The 26,115-nt window shown below is 38.9% G+C and overlaps 1 protein-coding gene across 2 annotated transcripts; it reads left to right on the top strand.

Moving 5' to 3' along the window:
• NEUROD6 (neuronal differentiation 6) lies at positions 1-25,274 on the top strand. Of its 2 annotated transcripts, none has more exons than XM_084509695.1 (2): positions 1-87; positions 24,063-25,274. In XM_084509695.1, the coding sequence occupies exon 2, from the start codon at positions 24,084-24,086 to the stop codon at positions 25,095-25,097; it is 1,014 nt and encodes a 337-aa protein (XP_084365821.1). In that variant the 5' UTR covers positions 1-87; positions 24,063-24,083; the 3' UTR covers positions 25,098-25,274. The 2 variants fall into 2 exon arrangements, with proteins under 2 accessions (XP_084365821.1, XP_084365820.1); XM_084509694.1 differs by lacking the exon at positions 1-87 and adding an exon at positions 22,427-22,655.
• The last annotated feature ends 841 nt before the right edge of the window (positions 25,275-26,115 follow it).

Below are 26,115 nucleotides of genomic sequence, written 5' to 3'. Positions count from 1 at the left end.
GCAGCAGTGTCCTTCGAGTTCCAGATTTCTGCCCCTTCCCAGCTGTTATGGAGGCCCTGTGACTTCTGCTGTAGCCAATATTAATAGGTAAGTAGTCACCCAACACATTGTTTCCAGCTTGCTGGGGGAGGTTGTTTTACAGCACTCACTTTTTTCATGATGCCTCTTGACTAAAGTCCTTAATTTGCTAAGCAGTGATTTACATGCTGCTGTGATCCAGGTTTAGTTTATGATTCCTGAATTTTGGCTGAGTGGTGGTATTCCCTCGTCTCGGTTGTATACCTCTAAGTTGTCATGTATGTTTTCACCTCCTGTCAACGTTCATGCTTCATGCACCCTTTTTCCAGGAAATCTCATGTGCCGATAACAGGCCAGCAGGTGTTTCCTACCAAATGTTGTGGCTGCTTGTCTCCCCTTCCAACCTCACCTGCCTCATTGCATTCAGAATACGCTGCAAAGTCCTGATAAATAATATCCTATAGCAAAGGACAGCATAGGCTGTCATGTTCTATCCTGTTGTACTCATTTTAGACATTTGACCACCTTTAAATCAAAATCTTTAGTCAGATTGTCAGACACTGAAATTCGTTTACCTCTTTGTGCCTTGCTTATTAAAGCAGATGCTGAAATATCTGAACTGTTGATACCACAGCCTTGGGAAGTGATTTATTTTTGCTCTTTCCAGGATAAAGCCTATGTCTGCAGGCAATAAATAAATAAATAAATAAATAAATAAATAAATGAAAATCTTAGTTGTTAGAAAAATCCCTTTTTATTTGCCTCTGCTGTGAAATGGATTGCGCAGCCACCAAGTTTTTATCAAGTGAAACCACTTTCTTTATCGGGACTGATTTACTGTTGTGTCAGCCAGACAGAAACTGTGCTTATGACCTTTCACTTTGTGCCTATATTCAATCTGAAATTCTCCAACACTTGGGGTGGAAGGTCTCCATATTTTGCTAGTCTTACTGACGCAGGCAATGTCAGAGTCCAAATGGAAGCTGGCTTTTGCCCTTCTTCTATCTCACAGATACAGATTACTTTTCCCTCAGTATCAGTTTTGAATGTCACAGGTTTTTCCTTTGGCCCCATGCTGCTAATTAGACCTAGGAAGATAGCTGCATTGTGATCCTTTTCTTTGTGCTGTACAGTAGCCAAGAAGAGTGCTGTGTCACTGCTGCCGCTCTATTCTCTTTGGGGGTGCTCTCCAACTGCAGGCACCGTACACCCTGTACTTTTCTGTTTGCTTATGTGTCATGCTTCTGCAAAAGGGTTTACTTTGTGGTTGGAATCAAACAGCCTTATCAAAATGCAACTCTTCAATAAAGCTGAAATGAAGCATTTGGGTCTCATGAAAACAGAATGTTTTGCTATTTTGCACGGGGGAGTTTAAGGAAAAGGTGAACAGCTTCTCAGTTGTTGAGTCTGAGAATTTCAGAAGGGAAAGGATGTCCCTAAATGGGCAGAGTATTATTTCCTTTTAGCACAGTTTTGATGGCCAGAATCTGAGACAATGTCAGAACACAGAGCTGTAAATACAGGAAGACAGTTATTTCAGTCTAGCTCCAAAATCAAATTCACAGCTGTCTGTAGATTAAAACAAAAAGCAGCTTGGTGACTTGGGAGCTTACAGACATGTAGATCTATGCATCTGTCTGCACTTTGGGCTGATGGGTACCAAGCAACCCTAACCTGCAAGGAGGACTGTTGTGTGCCTGGAGTGCAGAGAAACAGTAATACACCTTGTTCACAGGCTACGTGTCCTACATCAGGATCAACACCTAAATAACACAGTATCATGACTCCCGGGCCACAGTCACCTCATATAGATATGTCCATCCGTGCCCCAAATAACTCTCACCTGCCTACAAGGCTAGATTTTTAAAGTCAAGTTTCCTAAGGATGTGGATAGAGGGTTAAATGGAAGTAGCGTGCTGAAAACAGCAGTGGGAACAAATTTACCTCTGTAGGTCCAGAATGTATTTGGAATTCTGGTTACATATCAAGCATGGATTTGCTCAAAAGCAAGTTTGGTTACTTGGTCCTACAGATTACTCTTCAATTTTTACCTGAGGATGATATTCACTAAGGACAAATTTTATTTTAAAATGTTTTCTCTCATTTGCTTATTGATGTTAATGTTTTCTCTCATTTGCAATTGACTATGACAAGGTTTGTAAAAACTATTCTTATCAAAAGAATGATGACAAAATCTATATCTTCACCTGCAGTGATTAAAAAAAATATTTTAAGTAACATCACTTATCCATATTAATTCTTTCTTCATAAGATAGTTATTTACAAATTATTTCTTGCCAATAATAGACTTAATTATTAAAGCAATATTTAAGAAATCAAATTTGTTCATGTTGTAATAATTTTCAAATGTTAATGTAACTTATTCCTAATTTATGTTTTAAATGTAGAATTAGAATGTCCTGACTGACATAAAAAAAATAATATATTGCTTTTTATACCTTGCCATAGAAGTTTAAAGGAAATATAGGGGTTGTCTTATTTCATAGGGATGATTACATTTTGAGTTATCTTGCATATATGTAATATGCCAAGGGCATCTTGAGAACTAATCAACACCTGCAAATCTCACAGAAATTAATGGATCCAAGTTTATAAGATATTCCTGTTGACTTAGGCCCAGATTACATTTAGATTTTACAATCTAATGAAGGCATACCAGCAGACTCCCACAGGGGACAGAATTTTTACCTGCAAAGTAAATGTTAGCTTAAACTCATTCCTTGAACAGAGTAGAAATACCCTTTATTGCAAGTATAACTGCACCTACTCTGTAGCTCTAACTGCTGTAGTTAAACTTTTAAGCTTAGTACCAAAAAAATAAAAATAAAATGAGGAGGAGCAAAGTGACTTGCCCACATTCATACCGTGATAAAGCAAAAGAGCTAGGGGAAACTGCTACAGGTCTTGGATTACAGTGTGATGTAAACACACTGAACCAGTGATGGATTCTTCTGCAACACCAACACAAGTGTCAGAATCCCATCAACTGTTGAGCTCTTGTCAAAGCTTTTGGAAAAAGACCCAAAGAGCTTTCAGAGGGCTGTTTTGGGGCCAGCCCCGCTAATACCCTATCCCCAGTCACACTAGTCTTGAGGAGGACACAATTAGTCTTGCTAAGGTAGAATGGGTGGTTTCCTCCAACCATAGCAGAGAGAGCAGTGCAAAATGTCGCAGTAGGTACCAGGACATCTTCTACTGATCCCACACGAAAACCATCTCTGTTCTGCTCTGCCACTTGGAGAGGAGCATTAGTATTCATCCTACAGATACTTATGGCATCTGAACCTATGACCCAATTGGCAGGCACACCTCTCCCCAGTATTCTTTCAAACCTCATGAAAACTGCAGGAAATTACTGTACCCTTGTATGTGCAGCGCACAGAGTTCAGGTATGCAGAGCAGAAGGATGTTTAGATGTTTACAATGAGGCACACCCACTAGAATGTCCAAAGAGGAAAAAAATGACAGTGCAGCACAACCTAGAAAGCTAATAATTTCTCCTGGGCTTCTATGGGCTCTGCCGAGTTTGACTTCTCAGCGTTAGCAATTGGTTAGTCAATGTAACTAGGATGAGGGGAAACACCCCTGTCCCATCTATCACATGGCAAGGAGGCTCCTTACGGCTCCCTTTCGGCACCTAAATCAGGATATCTGCAGCTATCTTCTATCTTCCCTTAAAGACTGCACTGTTCAGAAGCCTTGCTGGGCTCCATGGTTGCAGTGGTTCATTGCAGGAAGGGGAAAATAATGGGAAAAATAGCTAAAAAGAAAAAAAAAAAAAAAAAAAAAGTATATATATTTTTTAAATAGCAGTCTTAGTATCTTAGACCACATATTTGCACTCCATTCTTCTAACAAAAGACATGATGAGCTTGTGCGCGCACACACACGCTTATGCTTATTCTATGCTTTTTTGCCTCATCTGGCAGCCGCTTTCCGGTCCAGCAGACACTAACATCTAATGAGTCAAACTTCCCATTTTCAGACTAATCAGTCGGCTGCACTAATTGCAAATGCAAATATGCAAATTTATATTAATTAATTACTCTGCTAATTAGTTCTGCGGTCTTTTTGGGGTAATAAATCATTGTGCAGTGGAAGGGAAACACGTCCTGTCCCATTTCACTCCACATAAAAATTTAATGTACTCATTGAAGAAAATATATATATAAAAAATCTATTCTGATAGCTTTGTTTCTACTGATGAGTCCCCTACAGAAAGGTATGATTGTGAGAAGCTTTCACATCTTCAGCAAATGCCATCACTAAGGTGCCTGTTAGCAATTTAATTATCACATTACGAGCTCCAGGAAAAGCCAGTTTGCTGTGCTGCAGGCTGTGACTCTGAGCTCCGTAGTTCACACATTTTGCAGCAAATGCTGTTTATACATACATGAAAGATAATCTGGAGGAAAGTGCTCAGTTTGCTCTACCTGAATGGATTGCTAGCTCTCAGGCAGCCGGATCTGCTAAAACCATCATAGGTATATGCGGTTCATTCCTCCAGCCTCACTAGATCACATTTGAATGGGTTGTCTGGAAAAAGGAAAAGTGGCTAAAGAAAAGACTCTTTGCAGAGCCTTTTTCTGGCCTTGATCGTTACTTTGGCTATGATCCAATTCAACAGGGGACTTTTGAGTCCCCAGACAGTGATGCTGATCCCTAGATCCCTGCACCACCCCAGCACAGCTTGGGCAAAGGGATGCTCACAACACTGCCCTCCCAATGGTGGAGATAATCAAATGGAGCTACACAATCCACAGCAAAGCTACAGTGTACAGGTCCCAAGCATCCCAAGAGCCAACTTCTCTCCTAAGAGATTTAGAAAGGCATTAAGCAATGTGCGTCTTCTTATCTCACGCAAGCTAAGGCTAACCAGAAATGCAGTATCTCCCACAGCCCTCAGAAGGTTTCATCATCCTCCACTTGTTTATTTTTCACTGTTAAAAGCCATCATTTCAATAGATGTGAAACGTTTACAGAGCATTTTCTTGAGAGTTTGGATGTGATCAAGTGTGATAATCCGTCTCACAGAAACAGTCTGAAAAACAGATAAAGATGGTATAAAAGTCAACAGCTCTGCTCTCCTTGTATCTCTGAGATTCAGGCATCTGACATGTAAAATTTTTCCTGATATAAAAATAAGGAAGAAAAAGCATTAGCAAATGTTTTGCTTTATGCTTTAAATTATTGGGTTTAAATTGAAACAATAAATGTGGTTTACAGGTAATTAAATTCCAAGAGCCTTCATCATGCTAGGTTTAAACAGAACTTGAGCTGTATATTTTTCCTCATAATTTGGAACCATAGGATTGTTTCTTTCTTATTTATTTATCCTTCTTATCCAAACACTGGAATAAAATCTTGTTGAATTGGTAATCTGAAATCCTGTGCATTAGGTTCTGGGAAATAGAGGAAAGCAAAAAAATGAAATCAAATTCAACTGACAATTTTTGGAACAGCCAAAGATAAAATTTGCCACCTTTGGTTACAATACTGATGTGCACTAATGGCTTTCCCATTTAACATCATGCAAATTAAAATATTTATTTAAAAACAAACTGCCTTTGTGCTTTTTCTATGTTTACAGGATTCTCGATTCACATGGGATCCAAACTGTTTGTTACACAGTACAGTCCTCCCCACCTGCCGTCAGTTTTGCCTGATATTAGAAAACAACAGGTTTTGTTATTTTCTTTTCCTCTTTTCTTTCTTTCTTTCTTTTTCTTCCTTTCTTTTTTTTTTTCTTTCCTTTTTTTTTTTTTTTTTTTTTTTTTTTTTTTTTTTTTTTCTTCACAACCCTACAAGCTTTCAGAGATTAATATATAAAGATTTTGACAAAACTCCACAGGTAACTCTTTAATAATGCATAGGTATGAGATGGCAATGGGACTTTGTTCTGACTGTTTATAGTGTTCTTTAAAGAATTACATTCAAATAATAATTGCATCAGAACATAAGATATAACTTAAGACATTTGACAAAGTCTCTGGATTCTTTGATGGGTTAGCTTCAATTAGAAAGCTTCAACAGCACATGCGTCTTTTGCAAATTGCATTAGGCTTCCTCACTGCAGGCACTGTGAACAAAATTATTATTATTATTATTTTTGATCATGCTCATAAAATAGCTGAAAAACTTTTGTCAATACTTATTGCTGAAGTTATTTTCTTGATTCTGTATACTTACATATAGTCAGAAAAAAAAAGGAAAAAAAAAAAAGAAGTGGTGCTAATAAAAATTCCATCATGATAGTCTATGTTGATTCCCTTTCAGTTATTCTGGCTGATATTTATTCTCCTGTCAGGGCTGTGAAATTAAGACTTTTCTTAACATATAGGACAGCAAGACCCATTTGGCATCCAAGATGAAACCCAGATGAGTGTTAAGATTGACAGTGTTTTCACCCTTATAATTAAGCATTCACACAAATGGGGTTTTAGTTTGCACTTATGCTTGGAACATGGCACTTCTTCATACAGGGAGCAGCACTCACATGTTAACATTTTCACTTTTGTTTTTTGTTGGCAAGTAAATCAGTATACTTGCTATTGACTTCTGTTAGCATTTTGCTATATATTATTCACTATTTATTAGTACCATATTTAAAAAAGAATTGAATGGGAGTGAAGCAAGAACCAAGGACTACAGCCATGACCTCTTCCTTTGCCCTGCTTTGGAGGAGGATGGCACTTCCTAGAGTCATCCTGCTGCCTTCAGATGAATGCTTTCCAAATGCACAGCACCAGGGCATCACTTTCCAGCATTATTTTATTTTATTTTATTTTATTTTATTTTATTTTATTTTATTTTATTTTATTTTATTTTATTTTATTTTAAAGTGTTAAAGTCCCCCCATCTCTTTCTGAGAGAGGGACTGGCAGCTCTGGTGCAGCAGAGTGCCTACCACACTGAGCTAATTTGCAGCCTTGTCTTTGGTTGTGCACTGACTCAGTGATATCTGGAGGAAGGGTGCAGAAGTAGGAAACCTTATGGCAGTGTAGGAACCATTGCCAGAAACTCATCAAGGATTGTGATGGATTCGGAACAAGGTCTTGTTCATTCTAAAGGAAGGGGGAAAAAAAGGCTCTGTGATAAAAAAGAAGGCAAAAAGATAGCTAAAACCCCACTGTTTTACTAGATCTGAGATGCAACTGATTTTCTCATACACAGCAAGGGATTTTAAAAGGAAAAAAATAAATAAAAAGAAAAAAAATATAGCACCCTTGATGGGCTACACTCTGTATGTACTTAGGCTGGTGTGCTCTCTGCCACAGGAAGAGGCATTCATAAATGTATGTTTGCAAAAAAGAATTGATATGCATATCAGAGTTACCATAATTAATTACAATAACATTTTTGGGTCATGCTTCAGGGCTCACAGAATTCAGCAACTGTTAGGGAACGGGCTGAGACTTAACTAGGGTAATGTCTTTTTCTTCGGGGTCTCTCTTTGGCAATGGCTATTGCCAAAATACAAACATGAGGTAAAACAGATCTTAGGTGTAAACAAATAGGAAAATTCCTGTTCTCTCAGCTGTGGACTATATCCCTATGTGGTCCTTCCTCTCACAGGCTTGGACGGCTTTTGGCATTGGATTTAATCTCCTTCCTAATTCTTTATATGGCTAGAATAAAAAAGGGAAAAAAAAAAAAAAAAAAAAAAAGATAATGAAAACTTGACCACTTGAGTGAAAGTGATGGCATAATACACAAGGTCTGTTGTAACAAACTGAAATTAATTAATATTGTTAATCTCTTTAGAAACAATTGCATCTACAATGGACAAGAGGACAACTAACAGGCTAGATTAAAATGAAGATTACATATAAAATCACTGGGGGAAAAAAAAGCAAACAGACTAATGGTGGAGAAAAGGCACAGAGAAGCCCTAAAGGCAAACAATAGAATGAATAAGCATGGTAACTGCAAACCACCTAAGCAAAAAATAAAAATAACGATTGGGGAAATAGCAGTAAAATGGGAAAATCATTTGTCTATACTAAAGCTCCACAACCACAGTTCTTTGCCTCCAGGCACTCTGAGCACAAAGATGCCTTCTCACCCAAGTGGTGAGGTGCCCAGAGAAGCAAGCTGGGACTGCTGTTCATCTGTTTTGAAAGAGCAGAACAATTCCTCCCTCTCTGTTCCATCATTGCTGCAGCATAGCTGCTGTAGCTCAGAAAGGACAGTTTCATGGGGAAACATACTGAGACTGGACAGGGGGAGATTTTTGTAATGCCCCAAAATAGCAGGACCACACTAAGATGTGAAGCAGGCCAGTGCATCAGGGCCAGGGGCTTCCACCAGTGCAGGTCACAAAAGTGCAACTGAATCAGCATGTCCACCTGAGACAAAAAAGTCTGGCTTGCTCTCCCTGATTACATTTAGAAGCTCACCTTCATTTGGGCACACTTCAGTAGGCAGAGATGCCAATCCTGATATATGAGAGGCTAAAATGCAGTTGTGGCTGCAAGGCACCTTGAGCTAGTTAAAACTAAACCAAAGCCAAAATATTCTCCCAGTGAGTTATCCCAAAATTTCAGTGTTTGTTTTCAATCCCAGCCATGATGAAATGTTGCAATATTTGTTTGATGTACTCCCCTACAGTATTTTCAACAGAAAAAAAAAAAAAAAAAAAAAAGACATTTAAATTTCAGAAACTGAACCTTTTCAGCTTTGACATACAAAGTGGGAAACAACAGCTCATTGCCAGACACTTAAAACAGAGAAATGCCTGTTTCTCTGACGACAGTTCACATCGTGGGAGTTTTGCTCAGGAGCAAGTTGAACAAGTTCTCCACTGCAAGCCAGTCTCCCTGTCTAGGCTGTTAATCTTGATACCAAGGGATGGTCATTCAGAGACAGCACTACAATGCACCCTGGAAAATATATTATAGCCACAGAACAAAATACATAAAAAAGAACTGGGGCCCACACCACTCCTGGACACCAATGTATCTTCCTAGGACAGGACACACAGACATTCAACTGACTAGAGAAATACAGTTTGGGAACATCCAACAAAAAGATGACTCCTGTTGAGACTTAGTTACCCCACAAGGGACTGGTTTGGACTTTCTGAGTAGTTAGTCAACAAGTTCCACTAAAACTGAAAAGTGTCCAAGGAAAATCTGTTTTGTGAGAACTGTTTTAGCATCTGGCAAAATATTTCTAACCAGCTTTGGTCCTGAGCCTACAAAAACTTACCATGGAATTCAATTCAATTCAATAGCTATCAAAAAATTGTCCATCCTAAGCAAGTTATCTAACACACACAGAAGTAGTGGGGAGTAATTCAGTGCACCTAGTTTAGACACCCAGAAAAACATGGTACCTTCTCTTTCCATTCTCTAAATACAATCTTAGACCTGTGGCTTTCACTCAGGCAGCTGCTGAAGAGGAAGCTGAGGGTACGTGAGTCCTCACGCAACTTCACGTGTAATGCAGGGTTGTTATTCATTACCCATCTGACACGGTGCTGAGTGAATCCCACCTGGAGCTGAGCTCAGTGCAAAGCCTCTAACATGCTATCAACCTCATGTTTGTGTGTCTGCCTGGACAAAACTGAAATAATAATGTTTTGAGCTCTGCAAGACTAAATGCCAAAGACCTGAAGCTATGGCATGAAATATATGGCTGAGAACATAGGTTGCAACGGCCTAAGATGACAGTAATCTATTTTCCTTGTAAAAAGTCTAATTGAAAATGGGATCTAATGAATTTGGAGTAGACTTTTGGATGGATTTTAAATGCATAGGGGCCTCAAGTTGGCTTTGTGGCATTGCTTATAGTATTTAGGCAGCTCCAAACCAAAGCCTTGAAATTAGTGTAGTAGTACTTAAATAAAAAGAATAAAAGACACGTAGTCAACAAAAATCCCTAAAGGAAAAAAAAAAAGTCAGCTAGGGTTTGAGGGGGAGGGGTCTTAAATGTTTGAAATGCTTTGCTTAGGGAGAAAAGCTGTTTCTTTTTGGAAACCAATTACTAATTTTTAGTTCCCCTTTTAATTTCTCATGTAAATTACCTTGTAATGTAAAGAGCAGAGAGAAAAGGACTTTGCATGCAGTTCCCAACCCACTTAGGGAAAAAAAAAAATTAAAATGCTGGCTTGTAGTAAATCATTTTTTCCATCACTGCATTTCTGTTAACATACCGTATTTTTTTCCAGATTTTTACAGAAAAAAAATATTAAAAAGAAACAAAATTTGCTCTGAGTAGTAACATGATAAAAACTATGTAATTTAAGTTTGTAGCTGACTCTTAAATCCCATTTCCTATAGAAAGCATGCAAATTCATAACATTTTCTGCAAGAATCAAGACACAAACATCATATTCTACTGTAGCTTTACATAAACAGAGGTTAAATAAAGCCTTAGTGCATGAGATGCCATTTGAACAAGGCAAAGATTTCTTGACCATAAACTTACAAGTTATGATTTAAACATCTGAATTCTTTGAAACTGAGTTATAGGTATTTCTGCAATAGAAGAGGCAGCATGATTGGATCCGGCTGTATTATATCAGGCCATGGACAAACTTTGCTACAAACAGAAAAATGCTTAAGCTAGATCAGTCTAGAGAGAAACAGAAAAACATTTATGCTATGCCACGTTACCGATAGGATATCCACGTGCTCCACAGATGACAGTGTCATCTGTGACCTTGCTTTTTTCTATTTTGTCCTTTATCTATCCTCTTCTAGCTTGTGCCACCATTGCCCCAGATAAATAGTAATCAGCACCATCACTCTTGCCTCAATCTATCACCAAGAGAGACCAGGAGGCAACGCAGTCCAGCTAGAGAAAGCATCAAAGTGGAATATATATTTGTACCTTGGAAATGTTATGTTTGTACTTGGGACTTGGACCCATCAGGCTATCACATCGCATACTTCTCTGGCCACCTGAGCACTTTTTTTTATAATCACTTGTAGACATAAATTGGGCTCAGGGAGCGGGTGTGGATGCAGCACATGGATTTCACAGCAATATTTACAGCATCCACCTTCAGGAAACTGTCCCTTGTGATTTCATTTAGGAACAGATGTTTTAAGTATGTAGTTTGAATAGAAGTTTCTTTATTTTTCTTTGAGATTTAAGAACAAAATTGTTTTGCCACATGCTCTTCTCTTTACCTAAAAGTTAGAATTAGGTCGATGGGAAGGGCACATGTGCATGTGGGTTAGATCTAGAGACTGAAAGTTGCTGAACCCTCAGTGTATTTCTCACTGTGTGGCTGACTCACTGTGGGAATTTGAGTGATAGTTCCGGCTATGAAACACTGATATAAACTTATTGAACCAGCAGGCATCGAAGCTTAATTTCAGTTTGTACAGTGCTGCAAGATCGTTATTTGCTATGTGCTGAAAGAAATACAAAGCAACTTTAATGGTACCAAAAGTAAATGCAACTCAAATTGATTTTCTCTTGCACATACCTGATAAAGAGTCCTCAGTGCTCGGAGCATCTTTTCTAGATGCTGATGGGATTTTGCCATTTTAGTAGCAGTACACAAAAAGTTCAGTTTTTACTCGGAAATGCTATTATTGTGCGTAAACAGTTGTTAACTTTGCATCAACGTCTCCATGGATTCAACAGTCCCTAAGTACACATTGACAGCACAGATCGTTATGATTATGGACCCTTAACATTTAAAATGGGAGGGGAGGGAGTTTGCATGTGCATGTATTCATCTGCTTGCTCTCTCTCTTTCACAAACTATAAGGTTTAATAGCGATTAACACTAGACCACAGCACTTCTAAATTAACGATAGCCCTGCCAATTCTAATTGGTATTCTAATTAGTCTGACAATTCAACTAATTAAGAACATTAAACTTTTTAACAAAGGCTATCTTTTTTGTGTTGTGTTTGGCAAAACTGAATTGAGGGTATAGGGAAGTCTGAACTGCTACTTCAGAAAATTGTTGATGTTTAAAGAAAAAGAAAAAACAGATTTGGAAATTATGTAGAAACATTTATCTGTGATAGTTAAATAACAATAGGATATCTGAATTATATGATGTAGTAAATGATAGAGGAATAGATTAATAAAGTGAAAGCTGTAAATCCAGAACGTATGTCTGAAAGAGGTTTGGCTTTTCTAAACAATGATTTAGCTCAGATGCCATGGGGATTTTAGTATAGTAGATTGAAATTCAGACATTTCCTTTATTTGTAGAAAGCTCATATTTGTAAATTTGTTTTTCTTCAGATATGAAAAAAAATCAAAGAAAAAAAAATGAGGTGCTCTAATATGCAAAATTTTCAGTAAATATTTGTTCCACTTCAGTTGAAATGTCTCAATTTGAGAAAAAAAAAAATGCTCTGGTTTCTAGTTTTGTGTTTTGTATATGATTTTGGAAAAAAAAAAAAAAAAAAAAAAAAAAAAAGATGTCCTTTTGAATCCCTCTAAAATGAATTAAAGACCTTAATTTTCCTATTCTCAAAATGAAATTTAATTTCAATGCACGAATACACAAAGTTTTGTGCTGTAAAGAATATGAAGTTTTCTGAAAGAAAATGTCTTCTATGTTCTGCCAATTCTTATTTCAAGACCAAACTGCAAATATCTTGCTCATAATCCAGATTTCAGTTTCCAAAGGAGTTGGAGAATTTGCAGAGTCTTTGCAGGAAGCTCACTGATGTTGGTTGGTACCACAAGAAGAGATTGAATAACATGTTAAATCAAAATCAATGGGTAGTATTGCTGAAGTATTTACTCTAAACCTCACCTCAGCAACCTAAACGTCACCTCAACAACCTAAACCTCACAAATTGTGATCTCTCAACACCCTGATTTCAAGTAAGCATGCAGGAGCTCTGAGTCACAGAATGTTTGAGGATGGATGGGTCCTCTGGAGGCTGGAAGGTCTGGAGGTCATCCTGATCCTGCCCAAACCCTCTGCTCAAGCAGCACCACCCAGAGCTAGTTGCCAAGGGCCATGTCTAGGCAGCTTTTGAAAAACTCCCATGGTCTGTCTCAGTGCTACAAAGAGCAGGCTGTAACACCAAGTGCACGTCCTCGATCGCTTCACTAATTCATAATCAATGTAGCTGTATTTACACTGCTTACTCCAAGGGCTTGGAGATACAGGGAGAGACAGCTATTCGAGTCACTACCTGCTTCTGACAGCAAATATTCTCCAAACGGCTATCTTCAAAATTCATAGCAAAGTACTCTTTTGAGATGTATTTTACCTTGATAGCTTATATAGTGGGATGTCTTATAGGTCCAAGTGCAGAACACAGAAGCCAGCATGCCTCTCTAGACACTTTCAACCCACACATAAAAAATTTGAACACAAGAACAAGGCCCTGTACATATTATAGTACGTTATTCAGAATGGACATCTTTGAAAACTTTGTAAAGCACATATTTTCCTTGCCTGGTTACATTGCAGTACTAAAGTATTGAACTGAAGAAGTATTTCTCCAGAACTAGCAATTTAATCGAAGGCCATACATACCAGCTGACTTTATAAGCAATATCATAGCAAAAAAATAAATGGGGGGATTCCAATTTTTCAATAATACATGTATATTCAGTATTGTTTCTGCTGACAACTGACAGTTTTAGCATTTTGTAATCTTCGTCCTGTATGACCTTTCCCCAGTACTTTAAGAACTTAAAAAGTCAGGCCCCCAGTAGGGCCACGCAAGCCAGTTAGAAAGTCAGGTTATATGGTAACTAGCACAACAGAGAAATGCAAGCAGGGTTTGGGCTCAGCAGGCCATGTTCCCAGAGGAATATGGCCACAATAAAGGGCTCTGTGCCAACCTTCCAGGTGCCTTCTGGCCATGGTTGCTTTAAATTCTTCAGGGATTTAAACCAATCTTCAGCCAACCCAAGGACTGAAATCAAAACTCAGGGCTGCCAAAAGATACTTACTTCTTGATTTCCTTAGTACACCCCATAAGGTGAGACCACTTTTGAGAGCAGTTACCTCCAAAAACAACATTGTGTGCTTAAGGATGTGTATGAAGCACTGGTTTTCTAAATGCCTGGTGGCTGAGGAAGCTGGCAAACCATATGGCTTACACAACTTCTTAAGAGATTACATAGACATAAAGAGATGGAAATTACTGAAACTACTGTTCACTTCAGCTTGTACTTACATTATGTGATAACCTCACCTCTCTTTGTGGCAGAACATATCTTCATGTTGTTTTTTTTCTAATGTTATTTACTGCTGTTAGACAACACTGTTTCCTGAAAGACATCTGCAGATCTTACCAAAAATATATATACAAGTATAAGCCCAAGAAATTTGGTGAAAAAACACATTAAAATGGGTTTTTATAAAGATATGAAACATCAATAATGTATAGATAGAACTGCAGCTAGAAGTATTAGGATTGTTCATTTGTCCCTAGGAAAAAAAATAAAATTATTTTAAACATCAACTGAGCAAAAGTTTTAGGAAAAAAAAAACAACATTATACACCAATCCAAATTGAACACCATTTTACAGCTGAGCTGAATTTGGCTGTGCCTTTCACTTTCTCAGAGACTTGAGGATTGAATCCAGAAAACAGCTTTATATATATATATATATATATATATATATATATATAAAGAGTTTATATATAAAAACTGTTCTACTTGTGGTCAAATTCTGCCATCAAGTCTCCATTACTCTCAGGGGAAAATAGCTCAAATGACCCAACTTCCACTCTCTGCTGTGACATGAACTTTCTGCATCTTGAGGTTAAGATCCTTCAAAAGTGTATTACTGTCTTTCTTCCACTGCCTTCAAGTCAGTGAATGTATGTATAATTTTCTACAACAGCAAAAGGCAGAGAAGCTAGAGGATCAGGTGACTGTGCAGTTCATCTTATCTACTCCTGAAAAGTATCGTCTGGAGTGTTTATAAATTAGACGTGTTCTTGAATACTCTTAAAATTTCCACTGAGCATTGTAAATAACTGGAAAAAGTTTCAGAATCTGTGCCGTAAGATCTTTGTGCTACCCTTTTCCTTCTGGAAAGTAGCATTTTCCATCTTCATAGGAGTGTTATAATGACAAATATTTAATTCTGACATTCACTTAGATATTTTTTTTTAATACCTCAAGTTACTTTCTTTTTGATAAGAAAAGTAAGTCCTTTGGTAAGGTCTTTAAATACTTGTATTGTCACACTGCATTTGATGGGTGCCGAATGTGAGAAGTCAAAACCATAACAGATTAGTGAAATGTAAGGGAGGCCATAGTTCATAAATAGCTTTGGATGCCTTATAGTGCAGCTTTTCTGCTTTTTGAATCAAAAATTTAATTATCTTCATCAGACTGGTATTTCAGAAAGAGCCCTGTCCAAGGTTTATAAATTCAGGTAACAGAAGGGAAACCAAAAGGAACAGATATTCCCATTACAGTAAGCCTGAATCATCCTTCCCCATACTTAATATTATTTCATAAAAACAAGCACCTCAGGTGAACTCTGCTGTTAAGAAACTACCTGTATATTTGTATGTGAGAGAATTAAAGTTTCATAGGCAACTGTAGATCTGGCATCTCCTACAGTACACAACTCAACTTCTCAACTTGAATTAAGTGCTTTCAGAATAGGTCTAAAGGAATTATTATTTCTAAGGTCATTTTTTTTTCTCCCTAAGGTGTTCCGATATTATTTCATCATGCTGCTAAAATTTGCCTGAGGAATGCATGCAAGAGAAAAGAAATGATTCTTAAGAGCTTACGGCTCACCTGAAACTGGATAAAATTTCATGGGGGTAAAGAAAAGTCATTTCTCTAGCCTTAGGGCTTTCTCCCTGCTGAGTTTCAAAGGTCTGCTGCACATAATGGAAATGTCAGTGTTTTTCAAAACTTTGCAAGAATCTTTTCCAACGTTCCACTTAGAAAACATGCTATAATTTCCTGGAAAGGAAGTGTCCACCAGAACTTTACATTCATCGTGGAATCATCATGGAATGGTTTGGGTTGGAAGGGAACTTAAAGATCAACTGGTTTCAACCCTCTTGCCATGGGCAGGTATGCCACCCACTAGATCAGGTTGCCCAAAGCCCCACCCAGCCTGGTCGTGAACACCTCCAGGGATGGGACATCCACAGACTCTCTGGGCAAGTTGTTCTACTGCCTCATCATCCTCATAGTAAACAATTTCCTCCTAGCATCTAATCTAAATCTTCCCTCTTTTAGTTTAAAACCATTCCCCCTTGTCGTATCACTATCTGCCTGTGTAAAATGTCACTCTCCATCTTTTTCTTGTAAGCCTCCATTAAGTACTGAAAGGCCACAGTGAGGTCTCCCAGGATGCAATTGGCTTTCTGGGCTGCAAGCATGCACTGCTGGCTCATTTCAAGCTTTTTATCCACTGGAACCCCCAAGTCCTTTCTCCTCAGGACTTTTCTCAATGAGTTCTTCATCTAGTCTGTACTCATGCCTGGGATTGCCCTAACCCTACTTTGCTCCTCCAGTCCTCATCTACAGGTTCAGGGAAATGAGACATGGGAAGCCTGACTGGCAGTGAAGACTAAGGCAAAGAAGTTGTCAAGTACCTCAGCCTTCTCCATGTCTGTCATTACCAGTTCTGCATTCTCATCCATCAGAGGGGACACACTCTCCTTGGCCTTTCTTTTCTGGTCAATGTACCTACAGAATTCCTTCTTGTTATTCTTTGCATCCCTTGCCAATCTCAGTTCCATCCATGCCTTGGCTTTCCTGATTCCATCCCTGTACATCCAGACAGCATCCCTGTACTCTTCCCAGGCCACATGAACCTGCTCCCACTGCCTGTGCATTTCCGTCTTGTGCCTCAGTTTGCCCAGCAGGGCCTTGCACAGCCATCCCGGTTTCCTGCCTTCCCTGCTCACATATGGGGATGGAGAGTTCTTGTGTTCTTAGAAAAGTGTCCTTAAAGAGTTGCCAGCTCTGATCAGTTCTTCTGTCCTTAAGGAGAGTATCTCAGGAGATCTCATCCACTAATTCTTTAATTATTCTTTATATTATTCTTTGGTTTTCACAGAATCACAGAATTTCTAGGTTGGAAGAGACCTCAAGATCATTGAGTCCAACCTCTGACCTAACGCTAACAGTCCCCACTAAACCATATCCCTAAGCTCTACATCTGTTTTGATTTGCGCTTCAATCAAGTCAGTGTTAATTTAACTTCTCTATTTTCTTGCATCTAATTTAGAGCATGCTGCATAATCCTAAGCAAACTGTGCACCTCAGAGTGTGCTTTCTGCAAGGCCCTTCTGCTCTTCTAGCTGAATTGGTGCCTCCAAGATAGGCTTTGCCCCAGTATCAGCTCGCTGTGTAGGGTTTCCAATTGGGCACCTCTTACAGGGGGAAATTTCCAACAAGCAGAGGAAATTACCCCATCGACTTCACAGATTTTGTAAGGATTTCCCCATGTTTATGAAGGAAAATCATGTGTCACACAGCCATGAGGTATGCTGAAGAAAGGGAAACAGTGCAGATCTCTTCTGTGTCCACACACACACACCACCTCTTCTGGAAGGAACTGACAGCAAGGTCTGTCCCCAAAACCAAGCTTTGCTGGGGACAGAGACATCCTCAAAATGGAAACACAGAGGTAGCTTGCCTGTGAGTCACTGTAGGTACTGGCAGAAGAAATGGAGGGGGGAAAAAACAAACAAACAAACAAACAAAAAACAAAACAAAACAAGACAAAACAAAAAAAACAGCATTGCAGCATTGCCAACTAGCTGTTTGACAGAGATTGCCACTGGAGAGGAGGCACTGCTCAGCAGCACCAGTATGCGTGCCACAGCCAAGTGTCCCTACTGCACCCGCAAAAGGCTGCCAAGCTTACTGAGCTTAGAGCATCCTCAGGGTAGAGCAGCAGAAAGTATGACAACCCCTGCCACCTAGCATGAAAAACAAAACAAAGCAAAACAAAAACAACAACAAAAGAACACTTTTTCATATGTACCCTAGGATTGCCTCACACCATGAAGCAATAGGAATGACCTTACCCATTGTGGTTTCAAGAAGTGACACAGTCCTGCGACCAGTCTGGGTACAGCATTTTTCCCCAGGTAGAGGGGTACATTAAATCCCATATTCCTGCAAGGCACAGATCACCTCTTAATCTGGCAACAAAGCTTTCAGGCTATGCCGTTCCATTGCTTTGCGAGGTGGAATGCAGCAAAGTTAATGCAGGTTTATCTAATTTTTTTTTTTAAATGCATCTTCCATCTTAAAGTTATTTAGCTCCACTGTCTCCCAACTCATTTACATTAGCGTAAGCCGGGAGCAGCACAAAATTAATAGGATTATGTCAAATGTATGTCATATCTAAATCATATCCATTCTATTCATGTCATTCAGAAATCTTGGAACAATTTCTGGTCACACATGCGGTTTTGGTTAACCATAAACAGTTAGTATTAGGCTCCACTTTCAGATTCTGAATTCATGCTTTACTCAAGTGACTCCCATTAAAACAGAGTAACTAACCCCTCTGCAACTTTTTAATATTTGTCCCTAACAGCCTTTTCAAAACGTAAAACTAGGGATATCTGATTAGAGCAAAATGTATATCCTCATTATGGAGGGCTTAGATAGTGCATAGCACGTTTGTAATGTTTTGCAGTATTAGCAGATGGGTTAAAATCACGTTTTCAGACTAAACTGAATCCTCTTGGACAAATGTAGTTCTTCGAATATAGGGTCCTTATTAGTGTCGTCTTTAATCTCTCCAGAGAGAAGGACATATATCCCTGTACATCATCTTAGTGGTGGTGGGAGAGGGCTTAGCTGATGTGACAGGAAAGGCAGGTTCCCTTCAGAAAGCTGTCCGTAGCCTACAGTGCTGTACTGGGGTTGTGCTGTACAGGTTTAGGTCACCTCTGGTTGGGGAGGTACATTGCTCTGGTGCTACGGAGCACTGGTTGCACATGAGATACACAGGAGGTACATGAAGTGCATATGGCATGTTGGTTGAGATGCAGACACCAAGTGCTGGAGCCAAGCAGGTTTTGAGGGGTGTTTCTGGTCCTCCCCAGGCATTTGGGCTGTGCATACAAGTGCTGCAATAGGAGGACACTCTGAATCAGGGGTAAGAAAGAGGGTGTTTTGCATTGCAGGATTTTGCACCAGGTCTTACGTGCATGGGGAACGAGTTGCTGTGGCTTTCAGTGCTTTCACTGGACAGATGAGGGGATGAGGAGAAGAAAAATATTTGGCTAACTCTCATTCACACTTCTGAACAGTCCCCCATTTCCCATGAGGTCTCTTTTCTAGTGAATGACCCACACTAAACAACAAACAACACATCAAACCCCAACAACAAAGGCATCAGAAACTGGTCCTGAGCAAACACCATTAGAGTTCCTGGAGTCTGCATGCAGTTCTCCTGCTACAGTGCAACTGGAAGATATGTCGGAGTGGGAAAGGATGACTTTTTTTTTTTAATAATAATAATAATAATAATGAAAAGAGTAGAGACATTCCTTGGAGGTCTGATAATAACATACTGAAGTTATTGGAAGGCCTCCCATTGATTGCAGTGCAGTTTGGGTCAGTCCCCCCAGTGCACTGTGGAGGTTCTGCACTCCTTTGAACTCAATCTTATTTCAGTGGCTCTGTTAATGCTTAGCTCTGTTAAATATATTTCATGCATTGTGATAGTATTGCATTTGGAAGAGAGTCACTTATAATTCAAAACTATACAGCTTGGACTCTGGAAAAAAATCATGGTATATGTTCAGCAACGTATTTGGTGTCATGTAGCCATTCTATGGAGTACATTTAACTGTGTTTTGTGTATTATTCTTAACATGCATTCACACTAGACAGCAAAGCAGCAGTTATGGGGTATGCTGTGAATGCATATTAACAGCAGTACACATTTGCATATCATGGATCCATAATACAAAATGTGTAGTAAAATCCTTATGAAAAGTTATTATGCATGCACAGTAGAGGCTTTTTAAACCTTGATATCTCAGCTATTTTGTTTCTCCACTATTTATTTGAAAATATTAAAAAGGTCAAATGATGGATTAAGAATCTGCAAAAATGTAATGTTACTACTACAGAGGGAATCCTCCAGCACAGTCTAATTCATTTATTTTGGTTTTAGTACCAGTATGAGCCATTCAAAACTGTGTTTTACAATAACATTTGAGTAGTTAAAAAAAAAAAAATAAAAAAATTCAGGAGAAATAAAAAGAGAAAGAGAAAATATTTTAATAAAAGCATTTTTTGGAGGTTGGGCGATATAAACTGGAAATTTTTACAGCCCTTCCCTTAACACAGAGACACTACAATGTCAACCTTTCCTTCAATTTCTTGTAATATTTTTAGTATGCATTGAAACAGGGTTCAGTTCCCCAGGACTTTGCATATTTAGATTATCGTGCATTGTATAATACTCTGAATATGCAATATCCTTGAAAAGGTTGACAACCCTTAGGACCTTCCACAATATAAATCTTAATACATAAATTCCTATTGAAAATAATGGGATTCTACCCTCTCCTCTGTTACACAGACTATAATATTTGGGATCAAATGAAATGAATGTTATGAATAATACAGCTCTTGCTCCTTTTGAACAGTTGCCACTTAAGTTTTAACATCTTTCTCACTGTAAATACATATGCTTTAAAAAATAAAAATAAAGAGGTCTGAGCTCTATAAAGAGGGAATGACCTGATATTCCTTGTTTCTCTTAAAAATATATATCTTTACATGCACACACATAAAAAGTTTAGAGGAGGGATTTTAGTTCAGTCAGGGACCATGAAATTATTGAACACATACACATAGATGTACCTAGCACACACATGCACACCTTGTTCTGCTGCTGCCTCTTTCTCTCTCTCTCTCTTTTTTTTTTTTTTTTTTTTTTTTTTTTTAATTAAAAAAGAAAGTCCAGATTTAAATGAAACTTTGTGAAAACAAAATAATTGGATCGGGGCTGAGAACATTAAACCCAAGCTTGGGCCCAATGTGAATTAACGCAGATGAGATATAAACCCTTCAAAAACAGGATTTATAACAGAAACGCTGACACAGACCCATAACAATAGCAGCTCTGCCAGGGATTATTTTAATACTAAAAGCATACTCAGCCTCTCGCTTTTTAAAATAGAGATTACTTTGTTGCTAAAAGGCAGTGATACACAATAATAATAAAAGCAAACTTTCAAAAAATGTTTTCAAGATGACATGTTGTCCTCCTTGTAACTCCTGATATCGCTTATGTGTGATGTGCCCCTCCTAAGAAAACACCGCAAAACAACTAAAAAACAAACTAAGGTGGAGTTTGCCATAAGCTCCACGGCCGGGCTGAGCCGGGAGGCTTTGTCAGCTCAATTTAACAGTTTCTTGCCTGAGGGAAGAGACAAAAGGGTTAAGGGAGCAAGAGCGGAGAGGCGAGGAGGAGATGCAGGCAGCTGACGGCCAGAGGGAGAAAGGAGATGGGAAAAGGGCACGAGGGAAGGAGCTGCGAAGGGGCACACGGAAGCACGGAGGGGAAGGACGGAGGAAGAGGCAGGACATGCTGCCAGCAATGAGACCTCGGGTTTGAGATTTCAGGGAAGCACTCACGACAGGACCAGGCAGGCGGAGGGAACCCCGTGAGCACCCCAAATCCTCACCCACACCGTGGGCAGGAAGAGGGAGAGCAGATCACTGGGGCTGCACAGCAAACCGTGCATTACCGGAAAGGGCAACATTTCTTCCTCGCACTGTGACACAGGAACTCTCAGTTTTCTTCTAATGCCTCTTTTGGGGGGCAGACATCAAAAAATGCTGAAGGACATGAGGGGAGGATTTCTTAACAGCAGTAGGGGATTTGCTGCTGTTATCCTGTGTACTGGAGCAACACACTGCACAACAAAAATAAATACATAAATAGATAGATAGATGAGGAGAATAGAAGAAAGAAAACACACAGACACACTCACACACACAAAAAAACAAAACCACCAAAACAACAAAAAAAGCCCACACCCTGAAATTGCTCACTACAGCATCATACAAGAACTACTTTTTGTGACTGTGCTATAGCACCAGCATTGCATCCCGATTCCTGCCTTCCTTTTTTTTTTTTTTTTCTTTTCCTGGGTACCAGGTGCACCGGAGGGACTTCGATCAATACAAGACAGCACTTTTTGTATAAACAATACCGTATTAACAACTACAGGGCAGCCGTACCTGTAGGCAGGGATAGCACCAAATGTTGGCACATCTATCCGTGCAGCTAGGCTGCTAAAAAGAAGCAGCTCCAGTGGAAAAGCACCTACTGCATGTGCAACGCTGGTGCAGATTTTTTTTTCTTTTTTTTTTTTTTTTTCTTTTTTTTTTTTTTTTCTATCAGTCTAACCTTCTGTGTTGATACATGAATGCTGGTACCCACTTAGAGGGATGCCAGATGATCAGTGCAGAATGAAGGTCCCAGGAGAAAGGCTCACGTGGTTTTCTCTGCCCCGTGACGTCACTAGCAGATGGCATGGGTACCAGCTCTGGCAGTTGGCATCAATGTCACTTTTTAGAGATCAATGAGATAGTGCAGATATACACAGATCTAGACTCCAGGAGACGATGCGACACTCAGACTGAAACGATTTGGAAGGCAAAAAATGAAAACTGATTGTTGAATGAAATAAAAAGCTAAGGTAATACAAATAAAGATATATTTCAGTTGGTGCTGGGTGTGCATGCAAGTGTTTAAAGATACAGTATCATTGTCTTGTATTTTATGTATGCTATTTACTGTCTAATAACTCCTCCTAACATTTTATTCTTCTGATGCAATTGCATACTTTCGTTGGTGTTATGTAATGTTGCAAGTATGTAGACAATAGTGCTAGAATTAGTTTTTTACTGGGGTTTTTGTTTAGTTTTGTTCTATTAAGTCCCTGTATTCGTTTTGTTTGTCTCTTTGAGGATTGTGGGTCCAAGTGTTTGCTGCTCCCAAACTGAAAACAAAAGCAAAAATTATTGGAATGGGGAAATTATTTCCCCGTTTCAGCCTGGATTGTGAGCACACGTGCACGAATGCAGCCAGAGCCCACAGCCCGCTGCTGTCAGCCAGGGGCTGGGGGAGACGCCTGAGCCTTGCAGAACATAAACACTGCTATAGCGTGCAGGGAAATTTTCTCCCCCCTCTAAATGATGGGGGAGGGAAAAAAAAAAAATAAAAGAGGAAATAAAAAAAAAAAAAAGCAAATAAGTTAAATCTAGTTAAGTATATAATACGATTTAGATTTTTTGCTGGGAAAAAGAAAAAAAGGTAGGGAGATTTTATTTCTTAATTCTGATCTGAATACGTTTAGGGTTCAATGCTTCCTGATTTTTGTCTAAGTATGAAATAAGTAGTGTGTGATTTTCATAGAAATCATTAGAAAAAAAAAAAAAACAAAAAACAAAAAACTTCATTTTTGATTACTAGCTGAATAATTTGGGGGATGCTCCATTAATATATTTTCTCACCCACTGTAACTTATTGGAGTTTAATATCTTGAATCAAAAAGGAAGAAATGTGGAGGGACAAAAACTCTGAAATTTAAGTCTAAAAGGGATTTAAAAAATGTTTAACCATGAATTAGTAGAGATATGGCACTTTTCAATTTTAAGACTGTTCTTGTTCTTCCCATTTTTTCACCCAGGGGAATTTGGATTAATGAAATTTCTGTATTGCTTTATCATGTTTTGCATTTCTTTGAATTCCATGGTGGTGAGGGTTCGAAGGGCTTGTTTAAAAATAAGATAAATGAGCAGAAAGCTAATCATGCATTTTAAATATTGATTTCCTCTACTTATCTGTAAGAAATGTGGCTTTTTCTTGTGAGATCCTGAATGTTTCAAGTGATTTTAAAATTCTAGATAATACTTATTTTTTGATAAGCATTTGCAATTGACCTTTCATGAGAAAAATGTAGACTGTGCCTTTATACACACGCACACGCACTCCTATACATACAGCGTGCATTCAGACAAATTCAAGGTGCATGAGGATGTGTCTGTAAGTCGGCAAACTTTGTAAATGGAAATATTTAAATATTGTGCTGGCCCTCTTTCAGGTAACTTAAGATTATAGAACCATGCTAACACTACCGTTTGATGAGTCTGTTGTAATGCCAGAATCCCAGATGTGCAGAAAGTTTTCCAGAGAAAGCGATGACCAAAAGCAAATGAAGAACCCAGAAAGCTTTTCGAAGCAGATTGTACTCCGAGGAAAGAATATTAAAAGATCTCCTGGAGAAGACACAGAGAAAGAGGAGGAAGAGGAAGAGAGGGAAGAGGAGGATGAGAATGGTTTGCCCAGGCGAAGGGGTCTTCGGAAAAAAAAGACGAGCAAGATCAGGATGGAAAGGATCAAATTCAGGCGACAAGAAGCCAACGCGAGAGAGAGGAACCGGATGCACGGCCTTAACGATGCCCTGGACAATTTAAGGAAAGTGGTCCCTTGTTACTCTAAAACACAAAAACTGTCTAAAATAGAAACCTTAAGACTAGCCAAGAACTACATTTGGGCTCTTTCTGAAATCCTGCGAATTGGCAAGAGGCCTGACCTGCTCACCTTCGTCCAAAACTTGTGCAAGGGTCTGTCCCAGCCAACAACAAACTTGGTGGCGGGATGCCTGCAGCTGAATGCCCGAAGCTTTCTGATGGGCCAGGCGGGTGAAGGCGCCCATCACGCCCGCTCACCCTACTCCACCTTCTACCCCCCCTACCACAGCCCCGAGCTCGGCACCCCCCCAGGGCATGGGACTCTCGACAACTCCAAGTCCATGAAACCCTACAACTACTGCAGCGCGTACGAGTCCTTCTATGAGAGCACTTCCCCAGAGTGTGCCAGCCCACAGTTTGAAGGTCCCTTAAGTCCTCCCCCAATTAACTATAATGGGATATTTTCCCTGAAGCAAGAAGAAAGCTTGGACTATGGCAAAAATTACAATTACGGCATGCATTACTGTGCAGTGCCACCCAGGGGTCCCCTTGGGCAGAGCTCGATGTTCAGGTTGCCTACAGAGAGCCACTTCCCTTACGACTTACATCTGCGCAGCCAGTCTCTCACCATGCAAGATGAATTAAATGCAGTTTTTCATAATTAATGAGGAAAATGAAAATAAACAGTGGTCATTCACCTCCCCATCTAATTAAGAGTGAGCAGATGCTTGGGCACTGCGTAATTGGCACAACTCTATTTAACGTGTTTACTAGCTTCTAAAGTGTGTTTCAACTATTGTGGGGATTTTCTATGTATTAATAAATCCTTTTTCTGATAAGTATTTTTCCTTTCCTTTCTTTTTTTTTTTTTTTTTTTTTTTTTTTGGGGGGGGGGAGGGTCTGTAAACACTGTGAGATTGTTTCCTCCCAGAGTTTATTCCCCCTCCTCCTTTTATTTTTTCCTTTTTATTTCCCCATTTGCTTGATTTGTTGAGCAGTGTGTCTGAACAGTTCTGCTGAAATAAAAGCATACACACTGTGTAAAGTCAATGTCTATTTTGATTGTACAGTAATTATACAAATGCATGTTATTGAAATCAGATGAATAAAAATGATGTATTTATAATTGGTAGAAATTATATATTATGTATTTGAAGGAGAACTGGATTAAAAATATTCAGAACTTTAAAGAAATTATCTCAGAACTGAGATGGGCTTGCAATATGCAGAGGTGAGAGTGCAGCAATATTGAAAGCTATGCAAAAAAAAAAAAGCAACAACAAACAAAAAAAAAAAAAAAAAAACAGTTTTTTCGGTTGTTGTTTTTGGGTAAGCTAACAAAAAGGCATTATTGTCACTGAGATTATTCAGCCTGACCTTTAGAGTGTCACTGTCAGGGGCCACATGCTAATATTTTAGAAGATGTTGTCAAAATTTTGCCTCAGTTATTTTGACCATATATATTCAGCACTTTTTTGTATTATTCTGACTTCAGATGTAAAGGTTTGTTATAACAATGTATAACTGTGGTTTCTCACTACGTATTTTAAATGCAATTAAACATAGATGTTTCCACTTTTAAAATACATCTATTAGCTGTGATACTGTATTTTGCCTGATACTTATTCTTTCACAGTATACAGCTGCCTTTGGTCTTGCCTACACAGCTTTCTCTCCTGCACC

The sequence above is a fragment of the Aythya ferina genome, assembly GCF_964211825.1.
Source record: "Aythya ferina genome assembly, chromosome: 2".
NCBI lineage: Eukaryota > Metazoa > Chordata > Aves > Anseriformes > Anatidae > Aythya > Aythya ferina.
This window is presented reverse-complemented; position numbering and strand designations above follow the sequence as displayed.